Source organism: Malania oleifera, chromosome 11 (genome assembly GCF_029873635.1).
Source record: "Malania oleifera isolate guangnan ecotype guangnan chromosome 11, ASM2987363v1, whole genome shotgun sequence".
NCBI classification, from domain to species: domain Eukaryota; kingdom Viridiplantae; phylum Streptophyta; class Magnoliopsida; order Santalales; family Ximeniaceae; genus Malania; species Malania oleifera.
The window spans coordinates 48628266-48644474 of record NC_080427.1 but is presented as its reverse complement, the minus strand read 5'-3'; the positions used below and the strand labels follow the sequence as shown (position 1 = coordinate 48644474).

Sequence of the window (16209 nt, the reverse complement as noted above, 5' to 3'; positions counted from 1 at the left end):
ATTATATTGTATTTTTCCAAAATTCATGACTTCAAATTCCAACTACCAAGACTGTGCAGTTAGGAGTAGCTTTGTTGGCTAAAGATTCTCTCTGTTGACACATGCATGCAGAGGACCGTACCTTTTGCCAAAGGAGAGAACCCTTGAGCAGAACCGGAAGAAAGACCTTATCACAAAAACCAAGTGGTCAAGCTGTTCAGATTATTGCTGGTTCTTTTGCCTTAGATTAACTGCTAAGAATAAGAATTTGAATGTAGTGGGGGAGAGGGAGAAGGGGAAGGGGAAGGGGGTGGGGGTGGGGCAATAGAATCAAATTTATGATCTAATTTTATCATGCTCTTTATTCAAATTTTCATTCGTTCCTTTTATCCAAATCAAATGTCATAAATTTTGTAGAACAGCGAGATAAGACGAAGGGGGAAAAGGCAAAATTTTCATGTAAAACAAAGCTCATTGCTGATTATAACATAGGCAAAAGCCTGATTGCTGAAATTTCTGTTTCTTTAACTGTCCTTATAAACAATACCGAGCTGATTGAAAATACATCAGGTATTTTTATCATCACTCCGCCGTAATTTACCATCCCTTCTCAAAGTGAGAATCATGATCTATTCATATGTTGAATCTCTGAGGAACAGTGTCAAAATCATCAAAGTCAAATCTCTGTCGCTCTCGGCCCGCCTGAGCATACGTATCTTTTTATTAGTTACTGATACTGATAGAAGGCTGATCAAACAAACGATTTTTTTTTTCCCGATTGAAATTTACTCACCTTTGACAGGTATAGAGGATCACATGACATTAATTCATCCATAGCAGTCAATTTCTTTGACAATGCCATTATCCTGTGATAATGAAAAGAACCACAGCTTGTCATGATTGCTTCTACTCAATAGTTAAAACGACTGATGATATTAAACAAAAAAATTATCAACAGAATGCATTCTGCATTAATTTATTTTAAAAAAAAGCTAGAAAATCATTATTCAGTCATTTCATAACAATGGTAAATAATTACTCCATGGCTCCATATTTTACATCATAAAACCATGCAAACGGTCTTTCACAAAAAAAATGAGTTACTTGTCCTACAATTTGGTTCATACTTGACAATGACACATACGAAGTTATGCTTGTATAAAATCTGTATAAATCAATAGTTATAGAAGTAGAAAAATAAAAAAACAAATCAATAATTATGTCAAAGTGTACAAATGACTATTCTTCTGAAAAGGTGGTAGTGGTGTGATGGAGAACCGCCAATACAGAACTATACATGTTTATATTGTAGCTAGGACTTTTATTTAGTTTGGGGAAATTCTAGTTATTTTAGGGTTCTTTTGTGAATTTTAAGTACTTTGGGATTACTTAAAAATTTCTTGTTTTTTCAGGGTTATTTTGTAAATATTTGTTTTAGTTGTGTAATGTTAGATGTATAAGCTGGTAATGTAAAGCTGGAAATGTATGAAACAGTTACCAGACCTGTATTCAAAATTTCCCTGTTTTCCCTCTCTCTCTCTCTCATTCAGAATTCCTCTTCTTCCTTCTTCCTTCTTCCTTCTTCCTTCTTCCTCTTCCCTCCTTTCTTCTCCTTCTGTTTTTCTCTCTTCTGAGTTCTGACTTCTAACTGCCTCACTGTTCTATTTCTCTCCTGTAATCCTGTAATTCTCCTCCCCTTTCTTCTTCTTTTCTATTTTTCTCTCCAAATCCTCTCCATCTCTCTGTGTTTCTGAATTTCTTTCCTGTCCTACATTATGGTGGTTAAGGATGATAACAGTGACAATAGCAGCAATGGTTGGTGGCAGTTGCATCTGCAACAAGGGTAGCTAGTGACGAGGTTGGTGCGATGGAAATTATGATTGTGTGATGAAGGTGGGACTGACTAGAATTATTTTGGTGCCACACAGCAAGGGTGGCTGTCTTATGGTAGCAACAATAATGATCATATGGTTCTGGGCAGTGAGTAAGGCAGTAGTGCTCATTGTGGTGGCAATGGTCATATACAGCAACAATAGTGATGGGTAGGCTGATAGGCTGGTAGCAATGGTGGTGATGCTGATGGCAGTAGTGGCAAAGGAGGAGGTAATGGCAGTTGGAGTGGTGGTGGTGTGACAATGATAATCATGCAATGATCGTGATGTGATGATGGCAATAGTTGGGGTGGCAACATGTCATGGGCCTAGAGTATGAGCAGACCTTTTGAGAAACCCTTGCAGCACCATGGCAAGCAATCTAAATGAGCAAGCCAAGATCTACTGTTCCCACTCCCACTCCAAGAAGAAAATCACCATGATGACAATCAAGCAAGCGTAATTAGGAAGATGCAAACTTTAGGAGAAAGGATAGAGCTTTCGCTAGCAGTGGGGTTGCTCGTGCATTGAGCTCTGCATTGGCCTTCCAGTGCAGTAAAATACTATGTGCTTTTTCACACCTACTGTGGCTGGTACCCAAATTATTTGTAAATCTTTTCACTCTATATGGCGATATTTAGACCAAAATAATTTCCAACATAAAAAACCTTTGTGCATTCCAAACATGAAGGAAAAGACATTTTATGCCAAAATCAATTTACATGAGAAATTTTACTTTAAAACAAACATAGCATAAATGAATCAATTAATTAGCTTAATTATTAGTAATCATAACAAATGCGAATAACAGCCATCACACTAACCTATAATAAAAAAAAACATATCCTACACACTGCTTTTAGTATCTTTAGACACATTATGTTGGTCTTTTTTCATCTTTATCAAGTCTCAGGTTATTCATACACTTGTTTTCCTCAAGTCTTATTTAATTTGAACAATTCAAGCAGCATTCAGTCACTGTAGGGGAAGACATAATGGGATCACTTTCCTTCTCCCATCATCCTTTTTTTTTTTTTGAGAAATCCCAAATTCAGGTATTTCTTAAATGACCTACCTCTGAATTGACGAGTCAATATGTTCAATCATCTCACAAGTTTTATACTGCTCAGGATCCTCTAGGAATCTAACCATTCCATCCTTCTGGTTGATTGTTGCATATATCTCGCCATCTTGGATCTAAAATATGACAAAAATATAACAAATTTTCAGAGCATTAAAACATCCACATTGAATGCAAAACTTAACATAGAAATACAAGACACCCTGAAATTACCATTTGAAGTACATGCATTTCTGCCTCCTTAGGGCTATTCAGTTGTACTGTGCTGGCTATATCTTCTAGCGAGAGGGTCAAGTACGTCTGAGTCAGTCTCTGAATATTTCGCTTGTACATGGATGACACAACTTGTTTCACCAATCCAAGATTGCTGTCCTGCAAAGCAAGACCAGGAAAAAAAAAAAAGAGAAAAAAGAGTTTAATATGAGCTGATGATTCAATTGAGTACTTCAATAGGCTGCTATAGAAAAGAAGAAAAGAAGAAAAAGGGAGAGGGGACAAGGTATCAAATAGCAGCCAACTTGTCCCGCATGTACCATCAGTTGCATCTAAATACACCTAAAGATAAACGAATTAAATGAAGTAGATGTTAGGGAACTCACACTATCAAACTTTTCCTTGTTTGTCTGGACATAAACTTCCAGTTCTGATATTTTTCCAGCGTTGTAAGTATTTGCCAAATCAAGATAGGGCTGCTCAAAATTGTTGGGAGGGACACAATGGCAAGACAAATTTCTATTAGCAGTTCACACAAAAACATTCTGCAAGCTGGAACAAAAATTTATGAAAAAAATGCACATCAGTCGTAAGAAACAACAAATAATTAGGAAAGACATCACGGGTTCGAGGCGTGAAAACAGCCTCTTGCAAAAATGTAAGGTAAGACTGCGTACTATAGACCCATTATCGCTCACCCCTTCCCCGGGCCCCGCATACATGGGAGCATTGTGCACCGGGCTCCCCCCTTTTTTTTTTTCACTTTTACAATATCCTTAGCACAGAGGGCCTTTGCTTTAGAGTACCTAAGCCAGCCTTTGGGATTTCATTGCCAAACATCTGAAGTTTGGGATGGGTATCCACACATCTTTGATATCTTGTTTGGTGATAGCAGATAGGATTCCCAATAATTGTTGAGAAATTCGTAATTTCTTGGTAAATAGGGCATTTGTCCCAATTGGCAATGAACAGAATCTCAAAAGAATCTAGGATACCACCTTCCAAACGGGAGGATTGCCAGCTGAAGAGGGCATGTAGGATCACTCGACACATAAGACCTAATCATTCCAAGTAATGGTTGTCGCGACGTCCCGGAGCGCGTGTGCCCCGGGCGAAGAAATAAAAAATTATTTTTAATTTTCAAGGAAAAATAGGGAATGTCGGAGTTGCCACTAACCTTTTAGTGTGGTTAGAACACATGATTACTACCCCGTTAGGGGTAGAATGGGCCTACGTTACCAGACCTGGGGTCTGGAGTTCGGTTATGCGATAGGAAGGTACGAGCACACCCTACGCGCACGTTCTTACGAACCGTATCTAATTAATTTAGAATTATCCTAAGTTAATCTAAAAAGTCTTTAAAATTACTCCTCTAGTAAATTTATTAATACACGTGCAAAGTGAATAAATAAATAAATAAGTAAATAAATAATACAAAAATATATGTAAAATTTAAATATTTACATATTCCCTCAAAACCAAAGGTACGTAAAGCCCGAAAGCTCATACCCCAGCATTAAAATCATAGGGATAATACATACGAAAATACTTAGTAAAGTAATACGAAAATGCTGTAAGTACTAAATATTGTAATAAAATATAAACATAAAAAAAATAATAAGATAAAAGAAATATACGTATATTTATATGTATGATAATAATAATGCTAATAAATGGTGAGGACAATGATGATGATAATAAAAATAATAATAAATATGAGAATGATAATGATAATAAAAATGATATGATAATAATAATGCTAATAAATGGTGAGGACAATGATGATGATAATAAAAATAATAATAAATATGAGAATGATAATGATAATAAAAATGATAATAATAATAATAGTAATAACGATAATGAATACTAATAATAGGAATAATAATGATAATAATATTAGCAGCAATAATGATAAATACAATAATGATGATAATAAATAGTAACAATCATAACGATAATATAACAACCATATTATAAATAATAGCCTTACCGATAATATACACATTTTATAACACTTACCTTAAAACAAATACACGCAAAAAATGAATAATTAATTAAGGAAACAAATCAAATTTAGAATTACAATATGGAAACTGATGGAAAGGTAAGACAATGACACACTTGTGGAAATATGTAATATTCTAAAATTCACATGCAAGGACCACCAAAATTAATACACAACTCTAAATATATAAATATTAAACATTGAATGAATGCAATAATAACAAAAACACCAAATACGTACAACAATGACAATCCTTACAATATGAATATTAAATGATAATAACATTAACATTTAAAATGTAACCATAATGAAAACCCTAGATATTAAACATACAATATGAACATTACTCATTTAATAATAATATACTAATATTACAATGATAATAACAATAATAACAACATACAAATTATAATAATATAACATAAATATTTCCATAATATGATAATAACACTGGTAATAGTGTACAAATAATATAATGCTAATACAATCCACATAATAATAATACCAACAATATACACACAATAGAATATTAATACTAATAAAATCAATATGATAATCAATATAATAATAATACCAATAATAATATCAAAACAATATAGTAATTTTACTAATAATGATATACAAACAGCAATATAAAAATAATGCAATCATGTTATTAATAATAATATACAAGCAATATAATATACCAACAATATAATACCGATATCAATAACAAATAATATACGAACAGTATCATAATATGTTAATAAGGATAATATTACTGATAATGATTTACAATCCATATACTGATATATATATATACTCCTATATACCTAGTTGGCCGGGGATGATGATTGAACACCGGAGCTGATGGGAGCGTGGATGACTGGCCGGGGAGCAGTTAGGTGGCCGTGAGGTGACGTGCTTGCTGTGGGTGACTGGTGCGAACGTCGAGCACAGTAGCCCGAGATGAGGGTGGAAAGGCTGGCCGTGAGGTTGGTGTTGATACGTGGGTGGTTCGCCGGAGTTGCAGCAGCAGAGAGCCGAGGATGGTCTTACTGCTGCTGTTGGAGATACAGAGCCATGAGTGCTCGACGGCGACGGCGGGGCTGGTATGATGACAGAGGAGATGGGGCGACAGCGATGGCGATGCCTGGACTGGCTCGTGTGCGGCCGGATCTGCTGGTTCGTCGAGTATGGAGGCCGGGAGGTTGACAATGTTACGCGGGTAGTTCACCGGAATTGCAACGGTAGAGAGCCGAGAATGGTCTCGGCAGGGGGCTGGGGTTCGTGGCGGCGGCAGAAACTGGAACAGAGATTTGAGGGAGAGATTAAGGAGGGGAAAAAGAAGAGAGTAGCGACTGAGAGAGGGGAAGAAAGAGCAGGGGCGTCAGCGAGATGGAGAAGAGAGGTGAGGGTCGTGAGGGCCGGAGAGTGATGGCTGGGTAGATGGAGAAGAAGGATAAAGCTTAGGTTTTTTTTTTTGTGTGTTTTTGTCTTCACCTCCCCCCTTTCTGGCTGTGTATCATGAAAATTTATAGAGGAGGTGTGTACAAGTCCCTCTTAGGGTTGCCGCCCCTCTCCCCCCTTTGTCTTAGCGTGTACACTTTAATTGGGTCCAGCCCACAATTTCCTTTGGCCCAATAAATTTTGGTCGCCCTAAACCCGGTAAAAAGTAGACTTAAATAGGGGTGAGCATAATTCGGGGAAACCCGAATTAACCGACCAATTTCGGTCGGTTCGGTTCGGTTACGATTTTATCAATTTTTGGTTAATCGGTTATCGGTTCGGTTAATATGAATTATCAATTCGGTTAACCGAATTAACCGAATTGATAATTAATGATTCTAGTGATTCTACTCTTATAGTTTAATACCAAAATATCTTTTTTATTAATAAAATTAATAGATGAGATGCTTAATTAAGCTCGAATTAGTAAAAAAGTTATAATTATATTCTGTTTTTAATAATTAATTTCAATTTATTTCGGTTAAATTCGGTTAACCGAATTACCCGAAAAGGTAATTCGGTCGGGTTCGGTTCGGTGAGCTTCCTTTGTTCGGTCGGTTTGGTTATCAAAAATCATTAACCGAAAATTTCGGTTAATTCGGTTAATTAACCGAATTTGGCCGAACCGACCGTTTGCTCACCCCTAGACTTAAATTCCTCTAAATAAAAGGATCCGAACTCAAAATAAAAAAAACTACTCAATAATATACCTAATTGAAAGACTTCATCTTTAAAATTTAAAAGACTCGGTTTAAAATTTAAAAACTCAATTTACAAACTCATTTTTTTTAAAAATCAAAAGGACTCAATTAAGAAAATTAAAAATACCAAGACTCGGTTTAAAATACCCGGGGCTCAATTAAAATATTCGAACTTCTTAATTTTGAAAAGAACTCAATTAAAAACAACCGGGACACAATTTGAAATAACCGAGAATCAAATTTTAAAATTATCGAGACTCAATTTTTAAAATGACCGAAACTCAATTTTATTCAAAATAGCCTAGACTTAAATTTTTAACATGACCCGGAAGTCATGACTCGAAATTAAGAATAACCGAGACTCTATTTTTTGGAAAAAAAAACAAAAAAAATGGGACTCAATCAGATCCTCCTATTTCCGGGATTCAAGATCGACTTTTTATGATGCCGGGTCTTCTCAGAATGACCTGGGTAAAATTGGGGTGTCTACAATGGTATTAAAGATGACCTCTCTAAGATTACAGTTGATCCTCCAAGATCTCTTTAAGGAAATTGCACTTGATAGAGATTAAAGTATTGCACCAAAAATGGTACTTTGTCAAACTTTCATATTATGACAGAGGAACAGCATTGCAGTTTAGGAATATGAGTGGCCATGAAATCCATGAAAAGTTTAACAGATATTGATAGACAAAAAATTAAATTTGCCTAATCTACAAACTAGTGCAATAATGCCAAAACAACACAAATTAGCAGCGATCTTGCAAAAGGTCCTATTGCTTGTACAAGTCGGTAGAAGCAAGAAGGGTCCTCCTGCTCCTTAATTTCAGTTACTGTAAATTTCATTCACAGTTTATACTATGATTAGGTAGATACCATGATGTGTTGAATATAAGTTTCTTTTGTACTCTTGAAGACAACTCTCTCAGCATCTTTTCTTCAATGACACACAATCTTTCCCTCAATCAAAAATTGTACTGTGCAAGTTGGAAGTAACTTGGTAATTGCAAGCCACAAGAAATCAATACAAGCACCAGCCATTACAATTGCCACTTGTTATAAATTTAGAATGGAATATATTTAAAACAAAGTACTCTAAAACTATATCTAGCAAAATCCAATATTTGATGAATTTGAACATCATGCTTAAAGGCAAAGTAAAGCCTTTATTAGAGTCCATTGTGATCAAATAAAGCAATTAAATGTATGTTAGCCACCAAAAGAGACACAAGTACAGAGCCCTTGCATGGAGAGAAACAATCACCTATTTTTGGCATTACCTGAGAAAAGTTCTTCAAATTCCTTAGAGCAACTGAAGAAGTGTACTTGGGGAATGTGGTAGAGAACTGCCATCACAAGAAAAACAAGCTAAAACATATAATTAAGCAGAAGTGTGAGGAGTAAAATATGAACGTGCCAGGTTGAAACTATTGTAGGCAAAGAACCCACAGCAATGGTTTATGATAAAGACGTTGATGACTAGATAACAAAATATTGCTAAAAAACAACTTTAATAAGCCATAGCATATAGAAAGTAGAATTAAAATGAGATAGTGAGGAAGGATTTAATAGCATGCCCTTGATCGTGTGATTTGGAGGAAAAGGATTCACGTAGCCAACCCCTACCTAGTGGGACTTGAGGCTTGTTGTCGTCATTTTTGTTGTATATAGAACATGGAATTACAAATGTGAATGACATAATAATCAAAGAATCTAAATACCAACACCCCTTTCCAAACAGCCATGTCCAAGTCAGATACTATGCTGAACGCATCATGCATCTAAAAAGTTTGGGGAAATACTAGACATCCCATGTCCCTCCAATAGTTTATAGGTGCACTACATCTGTCTCCAAACACACACACACACACAAAGATAAATTTTAACTAAATCTAAGTAAACAACATATAACTCTTCAAATTGTAACTTGTCCACTCTGATTTTATTATACAATAAAATCAAGCACAATAAGGTGCAGTGATACATAATCTCAGATTGGGAGGAATTCCAGATCTGAATGACCAATCAAGAACCCTAGGCCATTTTCTTCCAACGCTACAAAATACAGATAAACGTCAAATATGGAAGAGAGAGAGAGAGAGAGAAGGGGGGGGGGTTAGAGGGAGAACCTGCCCATTATGGATGAGCGAAACCAGTATGTATTTTTTGTATGCTTCAACAGCAATGGCGTTTATGACAGTCATTGGAGCAGTTACAACCTGGAGATGGAAAACAACTTGATAATCCAATAAATCAATGGTCATAATATATTTGAAGGATGAAAAAGAGCCATTAAAAGCTGACTAACATTATGGAGAAGCTCCAATGCTTTCCGAAAGCGCTTCTGTCCTATGCAAATCATGCCCCTAGCATGGTGTCAAAAGTTGAAATGCCATCAGTAAAATTCATTTTGGATATCAAAACACCTTTATAGAAACTAAATATCAAGATCAAACTGAAGCAACTAACTTTCAATATTTTTCAGCAAATACATTCAAGAAGTGATGAATGGAGTGCATCCTGCTTCAATAATAGAATCTCTGTCACAAAATATTTGCCTTTCCTTGAAGCTGCTGTAGGAGAGAGAACTTTCTAGATTTTTGCCACAGAATTTTATATCATAGAGCAGTCCCACGGAAAAGCAGATTTTCAGACATCCAAATCTATGGATATTTAACAGATAGATTTGAACAAGCTTTATGGCCTTGCAATTCTGGTTCTCCCCAGGAGCAAGACTGATAATTTCTTTGTTAGAACATAATCTATGGTATCTGTCAATGGTAAAGTTATCATCAACTCAAGGTGATTGACTTCTTCATAATTGTGGAGCCCTACGCTTAAATATGAAATATTTGGTATTGCCATCATGGTAATAAAGTGATTGCTCCCTACCGAAGACAGCCCTTCTAGGAATATATTGTGCTACCAACACTCAAATCATGCTTCATGACAACCTTTTTTTTTTTTTTTTTTTTCATTTGCAAAAGGGGGAAAACTGAACTTTAGAACTCAATCAAAATTATTATTATTATTATTGCAAACGATGGTATCTGAGGCCCTTTGGACACTTGACTAATCCACCGGGATAATGAGCCCACCCCTCTATCCTTCCCTACTTAAATACCAAGGTATTATCTCAAATGGAAAGCCGAAGCCCCCAAGACTTGAATCCAGGCAATTTAACTAGTTTGGAATGCCTTACGCCCATCACAGTACTAAAAATAATGTACGCCTAATGAACAAGGCTTTCATGTAACATTAGGGGTCTGGAGAGTGCATGTGAAACACAACCTTACATCTACATCTTGTGTGGTGGTTTCCATGGCTTGAAGCAGCCTACAGAGGTTTGGGTGCAACACCCTTAACATTGGGTCTAGTATTACCCTCACACACGTGGAGGCTAAAAAATTGAAAAGTAGGTAATTGCCAAACATTCCAGAGTAAATTGTCAATTTTTTTTACATTTTTACCAGCTAAAAGCCAGAGTACAACTTTCATAGGAGGAGGAGGTGAGGACAAAGCTTCCAAGAATCAAACAAAACCAAAGCGAGAGAAGTGCCAAATGAATGAAGACAGGTATCAACTTTACCATTAAAACAAGTGTCATGTAAAATGATGAGAACTCCCATGAAGCTAAAGCATCCCATACATAAAGAAAGTAAGAAACATAAATGAAACAACTAAAGCTATCAAGAAGATAAGGCAACTCACCCATAATAACAATAAAGGAAAAAATCTCTAGGCTGATCAACCTCAAAGATATCATCCTCCAAAACACTGAGACCAGTTTTATAGCACTTTGCCAATATACACAAAAGAAGAAACTCTGGATGTAATGCAGTTAAATGTTCCGAGGAGGACTGAAGCTTTCGAACAGCAGTCAGCATTGGAGCTACGCCCCGTATGGGTACCTCAAGCAGCATGACTTGCTCCTTCAGCTTCTTACAAACAAATATGACTGCCAAATCAATAAAGCAATCCCAACAAGTATAATAAGCTAGAGGGACAAATGGAAAAAATAAAATAAAATGAAATATCCAAGAGCAAGATTGGACCAACACATGCCACTGTGATCTAGCATTTTGAGGGTCCACAAAGGACCTGCAACAAATACTGAAATCACAAAAGCTGATGTATAACACTCATGAATGAACCAGACTTTTTTAGTGCATCAAGTAAACATTGGTGAGAAGTACAGAAGAATACATTTATCAGGTGCCAAATGAATCTGCTCCACAACACAAGCATTGATGAATCTAACAATGAGCGGAAAGAGTTCACTGGCTTTTTCTCTTGATATTGGTGCAGATGCAAATGCCTCTCTGTCAACAATAAAAATACATGCCAAGAAAAAAACATTAATTTTTTCTTCCAATAATCTAGACCCGAGAAGGAATCAGAATCTCAAGTTCCAGTGTGTGCATCAGTTCTGCTGAAATCAAGTTTTAATTTTTCCATGCAAGATATTAATCCTTGCGTTTTGCAGTTTTACTACAATCGGAGCCCCATCCAGGAAAATTTCTTGCACTATTGGGTTTCTCTTTCCTAGCACCACAACACCCCTCTTCCCAAAAAAAAAAAAGAAGTGGGATGGGGCCATAGATTTGTGAAGGTGAAAAGGAAGTCCTTTAATCCTTGACAGCATGAAGGACAACATGCTGTGTGTGACACAAGGCAGCAGAAGACCTCCATCTTCCAGGACGTCGAAGAGATGCAAGGGTTCGAAGGTCCTTTAGCCCTGGCATGATTTTTGGAATGAAAAGGGGCTAAAATGGAGTCAGGAAACTGAGGAAAAATTATCACTCTATTTATGGGCCTTGAAGTGAACAGACATGGGAGGATTTTGGTGCTTTCCAAAATTAATGGACATTGTATAAAACCATATTCATTGACGATTTCAGAACAGCAGGCTGGCAGAAGATCTCCAAGGCCAAAGATGAGCTAGACAGAAAGATAATTCCTGGATTTAAAATGAAAGCCAGACATAGAGACGGGCCTGGAAGCAGTGGATTAGCAACGACTTTTTCCCTGGACATGCGATCCTATCAGTTCGCACCCATTATCCCAAGGGGGCATTTGATAAAATTAAGAAGTGCTGAATGCTGAAATCAATTCTGAAGGGTTCTAAATATAATTGAAACTATATCTGAATCCAAGTGCTGAATTGTTTAGTTATTTAGTAACTAAACATTGAATATGAATGTGAGTTAAGGAAAAGTGTAACATGGAGTATTATGGAATTTACATTTATTTACAAGCCAAAATGTCCAACAGAAACTCTGAATAGGCCTATTATCAGTCAGGTGCAATTCATCACCAATTAAGAAAACTTTATAAAACAAGACTGGTTCACTGAATTCTATACCATTGACAGTCTAACCTCCATTAAGAGGCAGTTATGTGCAAACAAATGGGGCCTAACACTGAGGCCCCACTGACCAGATCCTGTCCTTGATTCAGGTCCAACCTAAAGGTCCTTTACATATTTTCACAGCCCCAGCAGCAACAGGAAACGGTCTTCTCGCAAAATCAAACCTGGTTCAGGAGGGAGAACAGGGTATAGTGAAGAAGATGTGTGAGAACGTGTAATCATTTGCACGAGTGATGGAGAAGGAATATCACAGTGGTCACAGCTGGCAACCACCGATTTCAAAAACTTTCATATAGACCTATCTTCTCTTAGAATCCCAAAATCTTGAGGAATTCTAATGATACAAGGGTGGGCCTCATGTTGGACAAAAGTTGTTTAGCAACAAAATCCAATCAATTAAAGAAAAACTTGCAAGCCTGAAAGTGGCAGCTTCATGAAGACGAGCCCTTTACCCAATGGGTGGCTCCAAAGCCACCGTCAAGCGCTGGGAAGGCAATCATAGAAGGCATAACAGCATCAAACAATTTTACAGGATAAGGCAGCCTTGGCTCAGATTTGGTTCAACCTACTGTTGATCTCTATTAATCTCTATTTTAAGCAGAGCTTCTGAGGTTTTTTTTTTTTTTTTTTTTTTGGAGGGGGGGGGGGGGGTTGGGGAGGGATGCATCTTCATGTCACAGCTCCCAACAAGTGCAACTATCAAACAGCAGTGGGAGAAGAAGCTGAATGCTTGCAATTGTTCCAGTCAGTCCTATTTAAGCAGCCACAGATGTGAGCTATCAGGGTGACCATGTGACATATGGAAATTAATTTATAGAGATAGAATTGAAAGAGGAGGCGGAGGAGGAAGAAATGAAGCAGCAGCAGGAATACAGAACAGACAGAGAAGAGCAGAGAAGGGGAAGGAACATAAAAAAGAGACAAGAGAGGTAAGAGATGAAGAAAGGAGAGGAACGAAGAAGAAGAGTAGAAAAACCTGCAAGGGAGAGGGAGGGAGGAGAGGGAAACTGCAATCTGATTCAAACAATAACTGCACATCCACTTGCATGTCCAGCACTTAAACCAATAATAAAACTAACACATATTTACAAATATGACCCAACTGAACACATAATTACAAAAACTAAACAAAGTCACTAAGAAAAGTACAAAGAGGTCCTCCATACACATATTTCCTAAACCTTCTCAAGCCTATGCCTAAGGCGGGCCTAGGGGATATAGGTGGTCGGTGGTCCCCCATCAGGAGGTTATTGATTTTAAATATGACTCCAAACACAATGGATGGAACTCTATGGAAATATGAGAGTTTTATAAAATGGGAGTTTGGAAATGGATATCAAAAGGGTGGAAAGTTGTTATTTGCTTTGATTTACTTTGAGGTAGGAAATGGCAGCACCGTCCCCTTTTGGCATGATGATTGAAAACCCATGTGGTGACACCTCCCCCCTGCAAAACCAATTCATAGATTTCTTCTCGCTAGATTTTGCTAAAGAAGTTTCAATTAGCTTTTATTTTTTCTCCTCTATATGAGCCGGAACATTTCCTATCAATGCATAAGACTTGAAGTAGGAAATATTCTTGTGGTTGGAAACCTTCTCTAACCTCTTTGATAATATTTATGGAATGGGGATTGACAAGGAAGACCAGGAAAGGCAAAAATAGAAGTTGAATGACAGGCTAACAGCAGCCATTTTACAGTTAATCTTCTAACAAATAGCTTGGAAAGGAACTACTGTTATTGAGATTACCTACTTAGCCTCGAAAATTATTTGGAAGACAAGTGCTCCAACTAAAGTTGCTTTTTTGGCTTGAGAAGCAACCAGGAGTAGGGTGCTGACAGTTGACTGTTGACAGCCTTCAATTCTTTAAAGAAAAAAGGAAAACTCTTGGGAACGATGTTTTCTTTCAAAATTGCAATTGAATCAGTGAACTACAACCTATTGCATTGCTCTTGGACAATGAATTTTTAAAATTGGCTTTGTCTCTTGTTAATTTCTAGTGGGCAAGTGTTGGGTCTAGTCTGCTACTCTGCTAAGAAATAACTTTGGGCTTGAGGAGGTACTAATACTTGTACAGAAAGGTTTATACATCTCACCGTTTTGGGGCAGTGAGGACTAAGGAGGGAGAAACAGAAGGGCTTTTGAAGGAGTTCAAAAACCTCAACTTATGCTCAAAGTCAAGGATAGGTGGTTTAAGATTCTTTTCCCTTGGTCTGATGGCCAACATCCCTTGAACATACAGACCGTTTTAGATTTTTTGGATTTCTTATCTTGTACATAATACTGTGTTTTTTGGATTGCCAACACCCTGCTGCTGTTTAAAATTTCTAATCTTATTTAAAAATAAAAAATAAAAAATAAAAAATAAAATCTCACACATTAATTTGGTTACTTGTAGTTTCTTTAATGAAGATGAGCTCAATGTAAAAAATCACTTTTTGCACCATATTCATTTTCAGTAATTAATGTACTTTAATCAATAATATAATGTTCTCCGGGTGTGTGTTTTTGTGTGCGTGGGGGTGTGTGGAGGTGTTTCAAATGACTAATTCATTCATCCAAGAAATTTAATACTTGCTAAGTACACCTTCTTTTGGATAAACAAAACAAGGGTTGGTCCACCTTTCTTCTTTAGTTTGTTTTAAACGAGTTGGCCGTAAACTGATAAAATCCCTCAAAAATCACTTTCTTTACTCAATAGCAATGTAAGAGGAAAAGAAGTCTCAAGTTCTTTCCCCCTTTTTTTATTTCTCTCATGAATCAAGAATTTCGCAAACAAACTTAACTGGGACACTTCTAACGACTACTCCACAAACATCATAGCATTCTATCAAAACCTAACAGAATCACACACATGATCAAAAACGAATACTCACATTATAAAAAACGATCGCTCCCAAAAAAAAAAAAAAAAAGACTCGAGAATGACGAATTTCAGTAAAACCAACTCAAATGCGATGTAACAGGCAATGAATTCAAGTTCTCTTTTTTCACTAATCAAACCTTGTGGTCACCACACCGTATCAAACCCTAGCGGAATCAGACTCGCGGGATCAAAACAAATCCCTGACCCGAAATATATGAATATTGGCAAAAATAATAATCAAATGAAACTTACAGAACGTAGAGATAACCGAGTGTGTGCTTGGAGGGGTCCAGCTGCGCGAGGAAAGGAGCAAGGCGAGAAAACTCGGAGAGCAGGGAGTCCTCGGCTTGCCTCAAGACCGTGTGGAGGTGAGAGAGGTCGGCGGCGGTGCTTGAGAGGCCTTGGATTTGAGCCAGTAGAGCTTCCAGCGAGTCCATCGCCGGCGAGCTTCGTTCTCGATCGTCTGTTCCTTCTTGTTTGATTCGCGAATTAGACTATTGTCTCGGAAGCTACGCATAAGCAGCTTTTGGGCAGGTTTTACTTCCGTCCGGGTCGTGGCCAGTATCTTTAAAACCGACCGGTAATTGAACCAGGATTAACCGGTTCGTGGATTGAAGACCGGTCCAGTTTAA

The 16209-nt window shown here is 37.1% G+C and overlaps 1 protein-coding gene across 1 annotated transcript; it reads right to left on the bottom strand.

The window, feature by feature from the left end:
- Positions 1-431: 431 nt before the first annotated feature.
- Positions 432-16099, bottom strand: LOC131168143 (COP9 signalosome complex subunit 3). Its single transcript, XM_058127380.1, has 11 exons — positions 15830-16099; positions 11548-11663; positions 11053-11299; positions 9650-9707; positions 9471-9560; positions 8622-8687; positions 3531-3620; positions 3145-3303; positions 2926-3047; positions 773-845; positions 432-681 (listed from the first exon to the last, which is right to left on the bottom strand). The coding sequence occupies exons 1-11, from the start codon at positions 16012-16014 to the stop codon at positions 613-615; spliced, it is 1275 nt and encodes a 424-aa protein (XP_057983363.1). The 5' UTR covers positions 16015-16099; the 3' UTR covers positions 432-612.
- Positions 16100-16209: the final 110 nt, after the last annotated feature.

Excerpts from the sequence above, each read along its gene's own strand:
- LOC131168143 (XM_058127380.1), bottom strand. The coding sequence starts at position 16,014 with ATGGACTCGCTGGAAGCTCTACTGGCTCAAATCCAAGGCCTCTCAAGC. Across the intron at positions 9,561-9,649 it reads CATTGGAGCTTCTCCATAAT|GTTGTAACTGCTCCAATGAC; the intron begins GTTAGTCAGCTT and ends TTCCATCTCCAG. Across the intron at positions 682-772 it reads ATCCTCTATACCTGTCAAAG|GCGGGCCGAGAGCGACAGAG; the intron begins GTGAGTAAATTT and ends ACGTATGCTCAG.